We start from the raw sequence: 17,176 nt of genomic DNA, 5'->3' as shown, positions 1-17,176 counted from the left end.
GTTACAGCGATGATTCAGACAGTGGTGATATCTCTGCTCCTGGTGGATAGATCAGGCCAGTTTGACTTTAGCAGGCTTCACGGCACTGAGGGGCACAGCAGCAAGGCACGTGAAGTTGGTCACCACGGCTGAGTGACACGGTAACCGTGTATCCTCCAGTTTGGGCGCTCTCTCTTTATTCGAGACCCGGGAATGCCAAGTGTACGAAATTTGGTGTGATAGTGCTGTGGACGCAGAGCTTGCGTTGCACCAAGTCTCAAGGGTCTCCTCTAAACAGCGACGGTTTCAGAGCAAAGGTCCTGTGCAAGCTGGTCAGCCCACTGGTTGGCCCAGGGACACTTCTGAAGAGGTTTACTTGCAGGTTTAGATGAAGGTGCTGTGAATAGTTAATCCCACTATTCAAACGGGTCGAAGCGCCTTTGCAGACCTTCTGGTTCGATCAGATGTAAAGGGATCTAGCGGGACAACAGTGGGCTCAGGGTGGCAAACCTTCCAGCGGGTCACCAATGGTTCCTCAACTCGGCTTCTGATTTTCAGGATGCTTTGATCCTATCCTAGGTTCAGTGAGAACTCAAGAGATCGACCTGCTATGGGTGTTTGGAGCCTTCTCTTACCCAGAATCTCCTTCACACCAAGACAAAGAGGACCCAATAGGAGATCTGCTCACATACAGGCACACCAGACGTGGACCAATCATGGACCACTGTGGTCCCAGTCATTCCCAGCACACCAGATTCTCTGGTACCCAGGATGTGTATTGGAACTAGACAGTCCAGCCCAAATCCTGGAGGCACACACACAAGCATGCAGAAGCCCGCTAAAGCTTGGCATTTCCCGGCAGAATGCATGCCCAAATAAGGACTGACCCGGGTCGGCTCAACCTGGGGAAGATAAAGGGGCAAGATGGCCAAATGAAAGGACGAAGAACATTGTGGCATGGCCATTTTGGAGCAAAAAGATAAGCTGCCACTAGCCCTGTCCAAGGTACATCTCCTAAAAAATCCTTTGATGGAGGAGTCTAGGGCCTTTGGAAACGAAAGGAAGACCCAAGCGCACTGTACTGTAAGGTACATTGTGCATTTGTAACATGTTGCAGAAAAGTTGCAACATTGGAAAGGACTAAGGGAAACAGTCTCCCAGTACCCCAGTGGAGTGCAGCTGAAGGCTGTGCTTCACTGGAAAAAGTCAGACTATGGTGTTTTAACATCAGCAAAAAGTTGGAGTACACAACTGGAGGGAAAATTACACATATTTGGGAAACTTTCCTGACAGTGCGACACCCGGGTACCCTTCAGGGGTGCACTGACCTCCATCACAAAGTTTCTCCTGGGTGGAATTAGAACCCTGTATACCAGACCCTGAGCCCACAACAAGGCAACTTGATCCGCTGTTCCTTTCCAGTGAAGTGCTGATACTGCTGAAACTGATCCTTCGTGAAAGACTTGAGCCCAGTATCCTGCCGCTGCTTCTTGGGCACGGCGGAATCCTGCCAGTCCTGCTTCAGTGTCTGCATGTCTGGACACATCAGCGCCGTCCCATGATCCAATCTCCCCAACACTCACTCAATTCCAATCCGGATGCGCTACGGAGCATTAGAAGAAAGAACCTTGGAAACATGTGAGGACGTTGCGTCTGTTCCCTTGGTGGCCAACAGCATCACTGAAAGGTGGGAACCACTGAGTGAAGAGCTCCAGCTCCCATGATACCCCGCACTGAGAGCAGAGCGCCCAGAGAATATACAGGCCCCACGGTGCTCAGGCAGAGTACCCCGACAGCACTGAAGGCCCGTTGACAGGATCCGGACCAGAACACAGCCATAGTCACTAGGTACGTGTAAAAGCTGCTCCTTGAATTGAACTGCACACCTCTGTAGCTTTCAGTGGATCACTCCCAAGCATAGGAAGCCGCCAGTTAAGTATTTTAGCTCTCCCAGGCTAGAATTACCAGCCGACTCCAGTGTCCAAAAGCAGAAAGGGGGGCCCACTGATGCTTCAACTGCTGCTTGCAATCAACTCCCACCCCCAGCTGCCTCCTTCCTGCCATGCAACAGCTGTTGGGCTAAGGGACAGGGGTCAGCTCACCTTTGGGGTGTGGGGGGGTGGTGGATGTCCTCTCCTGTGGTCTCAACGGCTTCCTTCCTTGCTTCTAGGTGCTGCTCACTCTGGACAGCTTGAAGTTCCTGGCCCTTTGCTCAAGCCAACTCGCCGGCATGAAATGAAAGTCTGATAGTGTAGGTAGGGGAAGTGATCTTCTTTACTAAATTCCGGTGACAAGGTATATACATCAGGTAAGTCCAACGGTAAGTAAGTAGAAAGGTACACAGGACACATCCACCGGTCTGTACTCTCACAGGCTGCTTCACTCCAGCTGACATTCATGGAACGTATAGGGGCACTCACACTGCAACATTCCACAGGCATACATTCCACCCAGCATTCTCTCAAGCAAGCATTCATGCAGGACCAAGGCATTGAACACAAGACACAAAACAATATACACATACTTTCTAACATGCTGCTGGGCCATCCAGTTAGATAAAGAAGTGTTTGAGTAGAAGGTCTGATCTGTGGAAAGATAGCAAGCAATCAGAAAAGAGCAGCATCATGAAGAAGTGCACTACGCAAAGATTTTTATTGCAGATTTGTCAAGTGAGGTAGAGTAGCGGGATCCGATAAGCTGAAGGTGGAGATTTTTCAAAGGAGTTGAAGAACGAACGATACATAGTTGCAGCCCCGTGGCACGCATGAAACTTTGAGCTAGTCCTAGCATTTTACTGTACATGCTGGGACTTGAAGGCCCATATTTATAATGAAAAACATTATAATGAGAAACAGTACAGTACTTTGGTAATTTTAGAGATTTATGAAGAAGGTAGTGAAAGGCACTGTCCTAAAGAAATTGCACAGTAGATACAATTGTTTATATAAAACCGATATTCCTTTACAGCCACGTATATCAAATGCCGTTTCTTTTGTTACTGCCATCATCTACATCTATTAGTAATTACTATTATTTTCTTCAGTCAAATATTTTCCTAAAAAACACCCTATAATGTATGTTCTCAATGTGACTCTGCTCAGTGATGTAGACCAGTCTTCAAATTGCTGTGCAAACCCTTCTCACTTAAGCCTCTGACTTACTCGCAGCCTCTACATTCTTAGCTTACGCCTCTGTAGTGGATGTGTTTGAAACAGTGCTGTGGAGGAAGTCATTGGTGTTGGATAGGGTGTGGAAGGGAAGTATCACAAATAAGTGCCTGTTTTCTTGGATGGGAGTTCCTGAGCTTTTGGCCCCGTTTCCTGAATTGCTGCGTCACACAGCGTCTTATTTCAGGAAAGCAAATTCCCCAGATTTCCCAAGTGCCTTGAAAATATGCACCAACTGATGGGCTTTTGGAAGAAACCATTACCTTCCATTGTTTCACACACTAATGAAAACCTGTACTCTTGCCAAACCTTTGTTATCGTAGGTGGTTTACTGACAAAGCATTCCAACAGCTTCTTATTCTATCTTCTCGAGGGTGCTAAGCAATAATAATTTCCAAAATAACCCTGCCCTGCTCTGGCACGGAATGCTAAGAATATATATATTGCAAAATAAAGTCCATGACTGTGCTTGTTATCTGTTGTCACAGATGGCTTAAAGAGCACTCCAACTCCCTGAGAAGGTTAAAGGATTTTTATTGCATTTTTCGGCAGGGTGCTAGAGCTGTCACCCACTCTCTCGCCTAGATGTAGTATTTTCCACCCTGGCCCAGGCATTCTTTGTCGCCTGATTAGTATATAGAGTTTGACACCTACTGTCTATTTCCTACTGACAAGAAGGACTTAAAGGCAATTGCCTTCTATGCTCCTCTCAATACTTTTTTTTTTTGTACTGAGACGATGGAAAGGAATCAAACAATGAAGGCGACCAGAAGCAGTAAGCAAACGCTGCGTTTTAGTCTTTAGAAAGTGTTAACTAATGCCCGGATATTTTAAACACACAAAGCAGAAAAGAATAAGAGTGAGAGTCGACTTCCAGTCGGGATGTCTGAAAGATGCCGATCAGCTATGCAATGGGCCACAGTGGAGGACGCTTGGCATAAGTGGCAAGAGTGAGAAGCAGAAACTGCAGCAGAACGCAGCTTGTACAATGCAGCATGAAGACTGACGAGATTGGCGTGCAGAGACACCCGGCCAAGAGAAGCTCATGTTTAATTGCTATAGGCAGCTGAAGCTGCCAGAAGCAAAGGAAGATAAAGCGGGGACCAAACAGCTAACTGGACGCACCCCCAGTCAGCGGACCGAAGGAGAAGATGGAAGGACGCAAGGAACACCAGAGCTGCCCGGAGCGCTTGAAAGCGAGTGTTGCATGTCATTAACAGCACGAGAAAGCCAATTAAAGTAATTGGAGGAGCTGATACAAATACGAAGAGTGTCAAGAAAGGATCGGTGACCCAAATACTGGAAAGAGAGATTGATACAAATACAAACAGTGTGCCGAAAGGGGTAGTGACCCAATATTTGAAAAGAATTGATATCAATAAGAACTTTGTTGAGAAAAGGTCAGTGACCCAATACTGGAAAAACATTCTTTCTTGGATGAAAGAAAGAGTGAGCAGAGAACGGAAAAACCCTGGCAGGATAGTGAACCAAGCAAACAGTGAGTCTGGGACTCACATCCATAAAGGATATAAAGCCCTGGCAGGAGAGTAAACCAGTCACTGGGCACGTCTGGGACCCTCAGCTAAGAAGCAAAATTGTGATATCCTGGCCGGAGAGTAAAATAGGAGTGAAGAGAGGAACAGTCAAAGAAAAAGGGAAAAACCATACCCCTTTTAAGGTTAATTGAGATGAACTGAAGAAGATTTAAGAACACTGTGTGTTAAGAGACTCGGGGGAAGGCTTATTCCACCTGGAATATAGTGTGTTGTGACAATTAGAAGGAACATAGGGAAATAGTTACTTTCCTTAAAACTGTGGAAGCATAGCAAGTCATCCCCCTTCAAACTGTGAAGTGAAATATTGTGTAAAGAAGAAAGACAAAAGGGGAGAGCCCTTTGAAACAGTGGAACATAATTTGACCTTTTTTTCCCGGTAGTACCGGACAGAAAGTGGCGTAGCGGGGACCCCAATGTGCAGGGTGGGCCCACCGCACCAGATCTATGGGGGCCTTCGGCCCATTCCTCACACATCAGGTGAAGGCTGGGCCAGGGCTTGCAGTGCGAGAAGGAGGAGCTCAGTGGGGGTTGAAGCCAAACGTGACACGTGGCATGTGTCACATGCCAGATTCAGCTCCAACCTCTTCTCCTGCTTCATCACACTGTCACATACAGGAAAGCTCTCTGAGCTTCCTGGTTCCTGTCTGTCAGCAGCGCGGCGGAGCTGGGGACTTGAAGTGACAGACTGAAGCTCAAGTAATAACAGGTATGGAGGCTTTTGTTTGTTTAATTGTATTTTGAATGTGTGAGGTGCGTGTCAGATGTTTGTATGTGGCATGGATCAGTGAGCAGTGGGTGAATGAGTAGAAATTGGAGTGTGTGTTTGAATGTGCTCTGTGGATGGGTGTGTTCCTGTGTGGAGAATGCTGTGTGAGTGGATGTGAGAGAAGGTCTATGGGTGAGTGACTGGTGGGTGAGTGGGTGTGAATGAGACAACATGTGTTTCTGTGTGAATATTCTGGGTGGCTGCCTGTGTGAGCGTATGTAAGAGAAGGTATATGGATGAGTGACTGGTGTGTGAATGGGTATGAATTTGATTGGGTGTGCACGTGTGTGAATGTTCTTGCTGGGTGGGTGTCTGTGTGGAGAATGCAATTTGAATGAATGTAAGAGAAGATGTATGGGTGAGTTGACTGGTGGGTGAAAGGGAATTAATGTGAGTGTGTGGGAGAGAGGGTGTGTGTAAGGCCCTAGTGGCTGGGGATCACTAGAGCATTTTTCACACCTCCTTAGTTTACTTGGCATGTTTTACTGGTATTTTCGGGCAAAGAAGAGTTAATGTGTGTTATTACTGGGCTAGACTGGCATTTTGGTGCAGCCAGTCTAGCCATTGCTTACTGTGGTATGACATTTATTAATGAGCATCTTTGATAAAGCAAGCATGATAAGTAGTATTACATTGCTAGACTGATATTTTGGTGTAGAAGACTAGCTATTTCTCACTGTAGCTTGACTTTTTGTTAACTGAGCAACTCTGATGAAGCAAGCGTGGTAAGTGTTCTTGTAAGTCTAAATTGGCCTACATTGAAATCATTTTGGATATGTTTTCTTATTGTGGCATGTCACTTTTAATGGCCAAACCAACTGGAGTATGTTCTCACATTGGAGAACTGGCATATATTGGCAGAGCCAGCTTTGTGCATAATGCCAGTTATGATACTATAATAAACACGTAAAACCGCACATGTATATGTTCTTTTATGGGAATACTGGTATATGTTGGTGGAGACAGCATGGAAATGCATGGACACAGCCAGCATGAATTTTTTTTTATACTGTCATATATTGCAGAGAAAGGCGTGAAAATGCATTGGAAATGCGACTGTGCACTTTTGGTGACTTGCATCCTAATTTAACCCATTATTCAAAACATTTGCTCAGGGGAGGGGCAATAATCCCTTTTATCCCCCAAATCCATTTTCGTTGGTTCGGGCTCCTTTGATATGCTCGGTCGCAATCGCATACTTGTGGCAAATATTTACACCCTCCAATAAAACAACTCAGCAGACACCACTGGCGACTGGTATATTTGTGGACCAGGCGCAAACCCCTTCTCTCAACGTTAGGTGATATATTTGATGAATAAAACATGTTTACATCTTTCACGTGGAGTAGTGCGTGCCCCTGCAGCAGCATAATCATCATGGACATTGCACGATTGTGGTCGTCTGGGCTAGCCCGGTGTTTGGCGTGCCCTGTGCTTTAAAGAGCTTTGGGGGGCCACCTCAGCATGGCTCGCAGTCGGGCACCCCACATTTTGTGCTATGCCACTGTAGACAGACAGTGAAATACCAGAAGAAACATAGGGGAAGGGAGTAGCCCTTCCTCTCATGGAACTCTATTCCTTTGTTTTCGACACCTTAGGACTTTATTTTCGGAACTTTGAGAGAAAGCTACAAGTGCATAGCTTACAGAAATCCCCTTGTACATATTGTTTTAAGTTTAGCGTGTAAGGGTCAGTTTATGGTTTTTGGACACAGGACAGAGGACGCTCTTTGGTTTAACATCCTGACACAGAAGTTCATTCGTTTTGTTGAGGCTGGGAAACCCTTCATAGACCTAGGGACAGGTAGGATTTCCCAAACTCCTCTTACTACTTTGACAATAACGGTCCTATTTCATACTGAAACTTGTTACTGTGTCCGAGTATTACTCTTGATCCTTTACAGAACCCAGATGAATCCAAGTGGCTGGCATTTCAGGGGGCCCTTACTTCATCTTGCAGCAGTCCTCCCATCATTTGTATTATGTCACTGGGATGAGTTACTCATGTGTGTTGTTTTATCTTTCGCCATATTCCAAGCCAATTGAATTGTTTGTAAGTCCATCATATTTGTCATACTACTGTGTAGAAGTGTATGAGTACTTTTGAGGTGTTCCATATGGTTAAAGTTTACTTCCCTTTTTCAGGACAGACCTTTCCAAGATCATGCGGACTAGAGCCAAGGAAATTGAAGTGAAGCTGCTTTTGTTTGCCATTCAGCGGACAACAAACTTTGAAGGTCTTCTGGCCAAGCGCTTTTCGGGCAGCACCTTGATGGACAGCGCAGTGGTGAGTGTATCTTAAACCTTTTGGCCACACATGCTTAAACAAAAAAAGAACATATACTAATAAAGACCCTGGGCCTCATTATGGATGCAGTGGTAACTGTAAAAAACATCTGGCATTTTCAACGCAACTTGTTTTTGAAGTGCTATCTGTGACGAATTCTCCCCTAGGGGGGAGCCCCTTCCCATGAGGCAAGAGAGGTGAGGCTGCTAGCCAATAGTATTCCTGGGGGTGGTACTCAGTGGGTGTATCTCATGGGGAAGGAAGCCTGCTATGGGATCAGTGATGACCTGTGGAGAACATGGTAGCCCCCTTAACAGTAACGCACCTTCCTACCACCTTTCCACCGACACTTTCCCTAGTGTTCCTATATGTGTATGCCATACGACCCACATATGAAGAGTGTGGACTCCTCAAGGGACATATATCCCTTAAGTACTGAGATGAGGAAGAGACCAATAGACTCCCTGGAAGACTTCAGGATCAGTACTCTGAAGAAGTGGTGCAGAAGCATAGAGAACACTTACAAGAATGTGAATGTGAATGAACAGTCTAGTTCCTATCAAAACCAGATTGGGCAGAGCCTATTCAAAACTGAAGAGGGAAACCAGGAAGTTGAGAGAAACCCTCCCTTGAGGAATCGCGAGACGGGAAGCAGACCAGAGCGAAGAACAGGAGAAGTTGTTGCTTGGGACGCTGCCCTGCAGGCGGAGCAGCCCCTATCCAGTCCACTGTGGACAGAACGACCGGAGCCGTGGAGAAGCAGTCGTCCAAATACAAGGAGCAGCTGGAATGCAGGGTTGGAGGGAAACGTGCAGCCTGTGGAAAACCAAACACGGAGCCGTAGTACACCAGAAAGCAGCAAGGGCTGTGAGACCCCCAAAGATACAAGAGGAGAGCCCGCGACCAACCAAAGTACACCGGCAAGACCCTTTCAGGTACCTGGGTTGCCAGGAAGGTTGGTGGGCTGACAAGAATTCAAACACGGGTCAGGGACCTGCACCCTTTTATGTAGATCAACCCAAGCCATCTTCATAGTCAAAATACCTGGCAGGATATTGAACCAGGGTTACTGCACAAAGACAGGAAGAATACACAGGTCTGGGACCTGCACCCATAAGACTGGGAGCTTGTGTGAAGTGTAAATTTGTGAATTACAAAGCAAACCATGGGAGAGAGGCATTCCGCCTGGTAATATGGAACTGGGAGTAGTGAGAGCCAAAAGAGGCCAGGGGAAGGGAGGCATTCCTGCTGGCAATGTGAACTGTATGCTAAAGTCTAAGAAAGGCCTGGGGGAAGGAAGTAATTCCGTCCAGCCTTTGTGAACTGTGAAGCCAAGAAACCTCAGGAGAAGGAAGCTATAACGCCTAGTGGTTTTCCCGAAGATTGTGAACCTTGAAACCAAATGGGAGAAGACGCGGTGAAGAGAGTCCCTTCCCTGGCACTGTGGGGGCATTTAGAACCAAATACCTGTAGAGGGGAGGCATTCTCCAAGAACCCAATAGTGAACCATATAATACAATAATGAATAATTTTAATGAATAATTTTTGAGTTGTAACTTTTTCATTTGAATTGTAACTGAAACCTTACAGCAATACAAGCTGGAAGTTTGTTTGCTTTCCTCATAAAGGATTTGAGACGTGTAGAAGGAAGTCATTCTCACAGCCCCACCCGCTCCCAGATTGGGCATGTGACTCATTGTCCAGAAGAAGGGAGATATTCTTCTGTGCCAAGAAGAACCACTACCCTTTTGCAAGTGTGAGGGATAGAAGTAGGCATTTTGAAACGATGGTGGACTCTTTTATTATTCATTTGGTTATTCTGACTGATTCTTTTGTTCCTTTAGTAGAGGTAGGGAAACCCAACTTAGAGTTGGGGAGAGATAGGTTTCCACTTTATTTTTGCCAGAATAAAAGTCTCTGCCAATCACCATGCCACCACTGTGTCGGAATCTTACATCTGCACATTTACACACCTGTCAGTTGGGTTTGCAGGAAATGTGTACTGCATGCAGAACATAAATTACTCCATGTTGTAAATATGGGTTATATTCCCCACGCAGTACTTGTTATGTTCCCCATGCAGCAAATATCCCATGTGATTCCAACGCCTAGTGTATATTTTACAGTGAATTGGTATTTAAAATATCACACTTTTACCATTATCAGGCTCATAATGACTTAACCTCATGGGGGAGGGGGGCGGCTGGTTATGAAATGGCCAAATGTTTGATTCTGTACAGTAACGTAATGCAGTCTTCTGTAGGGAACTTAGAAAAGGGATCCATGATGTTGCACCATTAGTGTGTTGTGTATGTAGCCATCACTGCCTTGTGTGAGGGTTGGTTCGTTTAGAGGCAAAAGGGAAATGGATAGATGAGATTATTGATTGAGGACTCTTCTTCCGGTCTTGAAGTGTTTGGTTTTTATCTCTGTTGCTGGGGGTTCTTGTTTTTGTTATTGGTTTAAATGGTGGAGAAAGACCGACCTAAATTAGTGTGAACTCCTTTGCCAGTAAAACAGCTAAGGTTTGATTTTCCAGCACCTTTGGGCCCACAGGGCTATCGGATAATCAGAAATGTTGGTTAACTGAATGTTGGTTGACCTGTTATCGTCTCAGAGCGTTAGTTATCCAGCATGTTCTATTACAGGCACTGTATATGTTGGTTAATACAGCATTCAAGTTAATAAGATGCCCGATAACAAAGCTTTTAACGTAGCAAATGTATTCTAGTTAAAGCTGCTCATAGGCTGTCTGGGATTATCAATTTCCCAATCACCTGTCTCCCCTATTGCACTAGTAATCCACCATGCGGATACCACCCATGCAGAAGGCTGCGGAAAATGAGAGCTTGCTGACTGTAGAAACAATTTGTGCCTAGAGACAAAATAGTACCAGTATAATAAGTGTAGAGTGTAGTGGCTGATGTGATGTGTATATGGCTCGAAACAAAGATCAGTGGCATGTGCGCCCACCCTGAGATATAAAGGTCCCAAGTTGGAATCCTGACAGGTCCAACTGTGCCATTCGGTTTTCCAAGGTCATTAAATGATTAATATTGTTTTGAGTAGGCACACCTTTTTTACAAGCACTAAGAAAAAATGTAGTGTGTGAATCAAGATATTTTATCGACAAATAACATGCACAGCAAGTTTCAAATAAATGGTTTCTACACATATTATTAAAAAACATAGTTTCAACACCATGGCATATTTATGTACACCTTCCCAAAGTTATCCATAGTGGTTATGTCCTTTCTCATACTTGTCTTAATATCAGGAATAATTGCTCCATGGGGATTCATAAATCACCTTAATTCTAGGCCAGTATTGGGACAAATTCAATCAAAGTTCTGTAATCTCATGTTAATATGATTACACACTCTGCCAAATTGCCACTCTAGTAGTTTCAGAGCGCCTCCGCTTGTCCATGGAGTGCTCTAGTGTGCAATTGCAAAGGGCATCCAGAACTTGGTCTGCTGTAGGAAAAGAAATGGAAATGAAGGAGGGGATGATAAAATGATGGGAAAGCTGGAAATAGATGCTACAAACTCGGGAAGGATGTAGCAGAGGAAGAATGTTTGCCTATTTTGTCATAACCGTTGTGCATGCCACTCCTGTTAAGTAGACCATAGTTTTACAAAAGTGGGGAGACGGATATGGCCTAAAGTGTTATGATAATTGTGATGTGTTTCCAAGGTAGATTTCGAGAATTACAAGTTAGTATGCAATGTATAATAAATGGTATCCATCAGTGGTGATTTTCCTAGTTAGCCAGGTTTCTTGAAGGGCAAATATTTGAGAGTCCATTAGTTGATTTAAACCTTCACCCCCTCTCATGAAAGATCGGAAACCCCTAGTATTCCAGGAAAGCAAACACAGATTATTAGATCTTTGTCAGTCGACCTCCCCTAAATCATCTTCCCCAAAATTGTCATAATGAGTATCCGCATGAGCTCCTTTAATAACTCCGGCCACCCATTTCACGATTTTCTCAATGCCTAGCTCTGTTAAATTGGTGTTTTTGATGCTTTTTAAAATTTCTGTGCACTTTCTTTCCGGAGATCAGGGGTCCCTCAATCTTCCTAAATTCCTAGCCAAATTCAAAAAATGGTGTCGCATTTAGCATAATTAGTTCATATATGATAGGCAAAGCTATATGAAGGCAAGCCCAGTTATATTCTCCTGCTGAAAAGGGGATTTCAACAAGCGCCAAATCACACAAGGCGATTGCACGAAGTTGAGGTGGGTGATGAGTTCCAAAACATTTGTGCGGTTTAAAAAGTGACTATTACTAGTAGCATATACATCCATCATTTTTATCTGATAATGCTTTTGTTTGGCTAACTCAATGCCCTCAACAAACGTACTAGATTTAGTCCACTCATACACACTAAATTCTCTGCCATTATCTTTCTTGGGCGAACCTGTGTGGGGTGGGGGGCTATATTCCTCATGCAGCAGCTCAGATAAATGTCGTTTCTTGATCCATTTATCATTTTCCCTTCGATGTTATAATAGGCGGGCCCTTCCAAGAAACCCTTTGCTGGCAGGATGTAACTGATTAATTTATTTGCATTTGTAAGGAACTTGTACATCAAGTAAATTGTTTCAATGTGCCCAGAGGGCAACAGGAAGGGAACATGGGAATGAAAGGCAAATATAACAATTAGAGAGAGAGGCGGTCCTACTGGGCCTTGTGAGCATTCAGAGCGTGCAAGTGCAGAGAGGGAGAGAGGAAGGGAGTGGAAGTTTGGGGGTAAGTGCTGGTATTAATAATAGGGAAGTGCTAGGGCAGGGGTAAGTTGCAAACTGTTAAGTGGCCGGCAGAGATCACTTGGTGAGAGTGGTCAACTGCCAATAAAAGTAAGTAAAGGGCTGAAAAACACGGGCCATGGGCACCTAAGGCAAGTGCCGGGAGTGGGAGTCGATTGAAGGCGATTGGGGGTCGGAGGCCAGGACCCAGAGGAGACATAAGGGCCCTGGTCACCAATCTCTGCGACTGTGGGGTTTAGCAAAGGAGGCAGGAGGTGAAAAGGAAGGTCTTGAGGAGCTTCTGGAATTTGAGGAGATCCGGCTCAATATGAAGAGGAAGTGGGAGGCTTTTCCAAAGGAGGGAACCAGCTGAGGAAAGAGATCATCCCCTGGCTTGCTGTCTAGAAAATCACTTGACATGCAGAGAGTTTGTGCCAGAGGAGCATAAAGATCTGGAGGGAGTGTATTTAGTGAGAGACAGTTGCAGAAACCGTGGTCCCCGACCCCAGACAGCCTTATGGATGATACAGAGGGATTTGAAATTGATACTTGCAGCAATCCGGAGCCAGTGGAGAGTTTTTAAGGAGGCTGGAGGGATGCTGTCCCTGGGCTTGAGGCCAAGGATAAGTCTTACAGCACTATTCTGGATTAGCTGGAGAGGACTTGGAGAGGAAGCTGGTAGATTAAGGAAGAGGCTATTGCAGTAGTCAAGCCTAGAGAGTTAAAGCGATCTAGAGACATTGAGCTTCTGGGGAAAAGTGAGGAAAGGAAGAATTCCTTTGAGGAAGTGGAGTTGAAAGTGGGCCTTCTTGGCAAGGTCCTGGATGTGAGGGAGAAAGGAAAGCAAGGAGTCGAAGATGACTCCACTGTTTTTGGCATCAGATGAATGCAAAGGGGGGAGAACCCATAGACGGTGGCCAGAGTGAGGAGAAGAAAGAGGGAGCAGGAGTCCCAATGGGTAGGGTCTCAGTCTTGCTGCCATTGAGGCAGAGATCATTGGAGGCACACCAGGACTGGATGTCTGATAGGCAGTCAGGAATGATGGAGGAGGTAAGGAGAGGATCAGAGGGAAGTTTGAAGAAGAGCTGTGTGTTGTCTGCATAACACTGGAAGTAAGGGGAGTAGGTGGAAATTAGTTGTGCAAGCAGGGCAAGATAGATGTTAAAGATCCAGGGAGAGAGGTTGGAGCCACAGGTGGAGATAGAGGTGGGAGAGGAGAAAGCCCAGGATAACCTGGGATGGACGGTAAGCGAGGAAATGGGTCAGCCAGTCCAGTGCCCGCTCTGAGATACCTAGGTTATTGTGGAGCAGTTTTGTGAGGATGGAGTGGTTGACTGTGTCAAATTCAGAGACGAGATCAAGTAGAATGAGAATGGCAGGAGAGTTGGAATTCAAGAGAAGCAAGCAGTTCTTCACGGGTGTTAAGAAGAGCAGTTTCTGTGTCTCTGGATGCTCGGAATCCAGATTGATGTTCATGAAGGCAATCAACAAGCTCTGTATGCTGGGTAAGTTGGGGGAAGACCAGCTTCTCCAAGAGGTTCCCAAGGAAGGGGGTGATAGAGATCGGGAGGTAGTTAGCAGGACATGACTTGTCTGCAGAAAGTTTTTTCAGAAGGGGGCGCACAAGAGAGTGCTTGAGGGAAAAGGGAAAGATCCAGAAGCAAAAGAGGTTTTGACGAAATGAGCAAGTGCAGGGGCAAGAGAGTGAATATTGTCCTTAATAGTTCAGTAAGAACATGGGGGAGACGTGTTTGGAGGAGACCTTCATAGAGCAGACTCCTCTAGTGACCTTGTCAGATATGATTGGAGAGAAGAAGGAGAGAAAGGCGGGGGGGGGGGACAGGGTGCCATACGTTGTGGGAGAGTGGGGAGGGGGAAAGAGAAGCTAGGGTGCTCAGGATGTCTTGCGTTTTTACAGTGAAGTGTGTAGCCAGTGCATTGCAGAGGACCTGGGAGCGGTGAGGTGGATTTAAAACCCATTTCTCTTTCTTCACTTCGCATGTCCTCAGACGCTAAGGTTAATAAATGTAGGACCTTGGCAGCTTTCACCTTAATAATTGAGGATGATAGGGTGGGTTTTGCCTTAAATTTCCCCAAATCGCCTTGATTAGCCATGTCCTGTGCTTGAGCTAAAACTGCCTCTACTAACATAAGCAAGGCTTCCTTTATATACTTTTGTTCTCTTGCCAGTTTCATATAGATTGTGTACAAAGCTTTCAGTATGATCATGTTGTCCGGCACTGGGTTTTCTTCATCCTCCGAGTCCGAAGACAGGGAGGATACACCGAAATTCGAATTTCTGTGACCATGCACATTGGTTGCTATGTGCTCTAGGTTTGGTGTGGTTGAAAGGTTATTGGACGTGCTTGGTACCATATAATTTACGGCTTCTGCCTCTATATGGAGCCCATTCCAAAGGGAAGCTCAGATTTACCAATCGCCTCTTCTTGAAGCCCAAAAGCTAGATTCCATAAAGAGTTATTGTCAATTGAAGGGAGCCCAGATGAGTTTGCAATGTCCGGTGAACGTGTGTCTCCCATTTCAAATGAAAAGATTATTTCATCGGTTGGGAAATTCGAAAGCGGTTTGAGTGAGTTAGTAATTTAACTCTGCAAAGAATTATTGTTATCTCGTTCTTCATTGGTGGTCGCTCTTAAACCCGCATACTCACCGTCTCTCTGTTTTTCTGTGGTTCTTTTAGCTGGTTTACTAATCGCTTACTGTTTCTGTTCGTTAATTCACCACTGCGCAGATAGTAACGTTTTCTGCACACTGGCATATCAATATATTCTGTCAAAATGAAAAGTGGTTCAGACTTACTGATATAATTGGTAGGTCCCTTTCCCATGGAGGACACCATCCATAAACCACTGTTAGTCAGCTTCCCCCTACTTCTTCTCCGCTAGCAATAGGGACTCTGTGTGAAGGGAGCGGCAAAGACTGGTGGGGTGGATGTTCTAGTCAAGAATCAGGTGGTCCTAGGAAGCTAACTCGTTGAGTCCGACAAACTTCCCCCCTACAACCCAAACACTAGAAACACTCCCGCACACTCCACTCGCTCCGCTAGTAATGAGGAAGAAGTAGGGATTGCAGTCTGTTCCCATGAATTATGGCAAATGTATTTTCAGACCGGTGATTAATATCTTCCAGGAATATAAGGCAGTGTATAATCTGAACAAGCGATACATCCAACTTCAACGCGGAGTTCTCTGTCAACCAAATAAAAAGGCAGTAACAAGTCATCTGACTTTATTCAGAACCTGTTGGTGAATAGTATTACCCCCAAAGCAGTTCTACACAAGAGGAGGGCCTGCCCTAATGTTAGACTCTGTTGGAAAGAAGGGATCCGAGTGATCTCAGAAGTGCTATAAGTACATCTCCCCAGGGGATCAGGGCTAATTATTTTGGGACTACCGGTTAAACAGTTATACCCTTTGCATTAATCTGAGTTTTGTTATAACACCCTTTCTTTGTCAGCCAAACTAATAAGTGGCAAAGTTGGAAGCAAATCGATCCCCGAGCATGGATGCCTGGTTGCCAAAACACGGGCACCTTCTGACCATGGAGAGATGAACTGTAAATTTGGCAGTGTTCGAGATCCATGATATTTACTTGCTTAAAAAATTGCGATCTGTCTGATAAGCCACAGAGTGCTGAATTTATTTAACTTAAATTAGGATTTGGTGGCTTTGTACTTTTTTGTTTAACCAGATTTTTATTCATTCAACAATGTTCACATATATAGTCAAGTTACATTTCCATGTGAGATTCATCATAACACAATACTTAACCTCATTGTACATCAAATCAACCTTAACTTCCCCCATCCCCCTCCTCTCGAACTCCCCTCACCCTCCACCAGTTCTTACAGGCGGTTCTGAATCTCCTTAGCTGCTGCTCAGTCCTCTCCTCTATCTAAGATTCCCAGTGCCTGCAACCTCTTTGGAATGCACAAATGAACAGTTTCTTTAATTGTGTAATTTATGAAGGGTGACCAAATCTTACTGAACTTCCTCAGAGAGCCTCATATTGTCACCGTCAGCTTTTCTACATCTATCGTGTCCCATATTAATACCATTGTATGATAGATGGTGTTCCTTCTGTTTCCATTGTCTAACTATGCACCTTTCTGCAGCCATCATTAGATTAGCCCATAACCTTCCTACGCCCCCCCCTCGCCAAGGCTGTGTTGCTCATTTAGCGTTGTGCCTAGCAGGACCTCTGTTGTAGTGAACTCCCTATCTACCTCCCAGTATGTCAAGCACTTTTGTTTTCACCTCTTGCCAAAAATGTTGAAGCCGCTGACATCCCCACCAGACATGTTCCATCGTTCCCACTATTTCACACCCCCTACAACACTCTGCTGACAATGAGGGAAACATTCTATGAAGCCTTTCCGGGTTGTAATGCCACTGGTGCAGGACCTTGTATTATAATTCTCTGTGCTGTACTGAGGTGTACGATGTGTGCCAGCTCATTAATTCCGTGCCCCATTCCTTGTTAGTGAACACCTTTCACCTCACCTTCCCCCATCTCTCCCTCAGTGCTGTTCCATCTTCCTCCTCCCCCTTAGTAATATCTTATAGATCGCTGAAATTAGTCCCGTTATCCTCTGCAGACAATATCAATTTTTCCCACTCTGTATATTCCCTTTTAGCCCCTACCCTCAT

The 17,176-nt window shown here is 45.2% G+C and overlaps 1 protein-coding gene across 1 annotated transcript in view; it reads left to right on the top strand.

Moving 5' to 3' along the window:
• VPS53 (VPS53 subunit of GARP complex) overlaps positions 1-17,176 on the top strand; it is a 1,349,775-nt gene that overhangs the window by 698,184 nt on the left and 634,415 nt on the right. The window contains exon 11 of the mRNA XM_069615168.1: positions 7,613-7,754. Coding sequence (XP_069471269.1) covers positions 7,613-7,754 — 142 coding nt within the window. The remainder of the gene's footprint in view (positions 1-7,612; positions 7,755-17,176) is intronic.

This window comes from Ambystoma mexicanum, chromosome 9 (assembly GCF_040938575.1).
Source record: "Ambystoma mexicanum isolate Mex_15411 chromosome 9, UKY_AmexF1_1, whole genome shotgun sequence".
Classification (NCBI taxonomy): domain Eukaryota; kingdom Metazoa; phylum Chordata; class Amphibia; order Caudata; family Ambystomatidae; genus Ambystoma; species Ambystoma mexicanum.
Note: the sequence above shows the minus strand (reverse complement) of the source record. Positions and strands in the feature narration are given on the sequence as shown.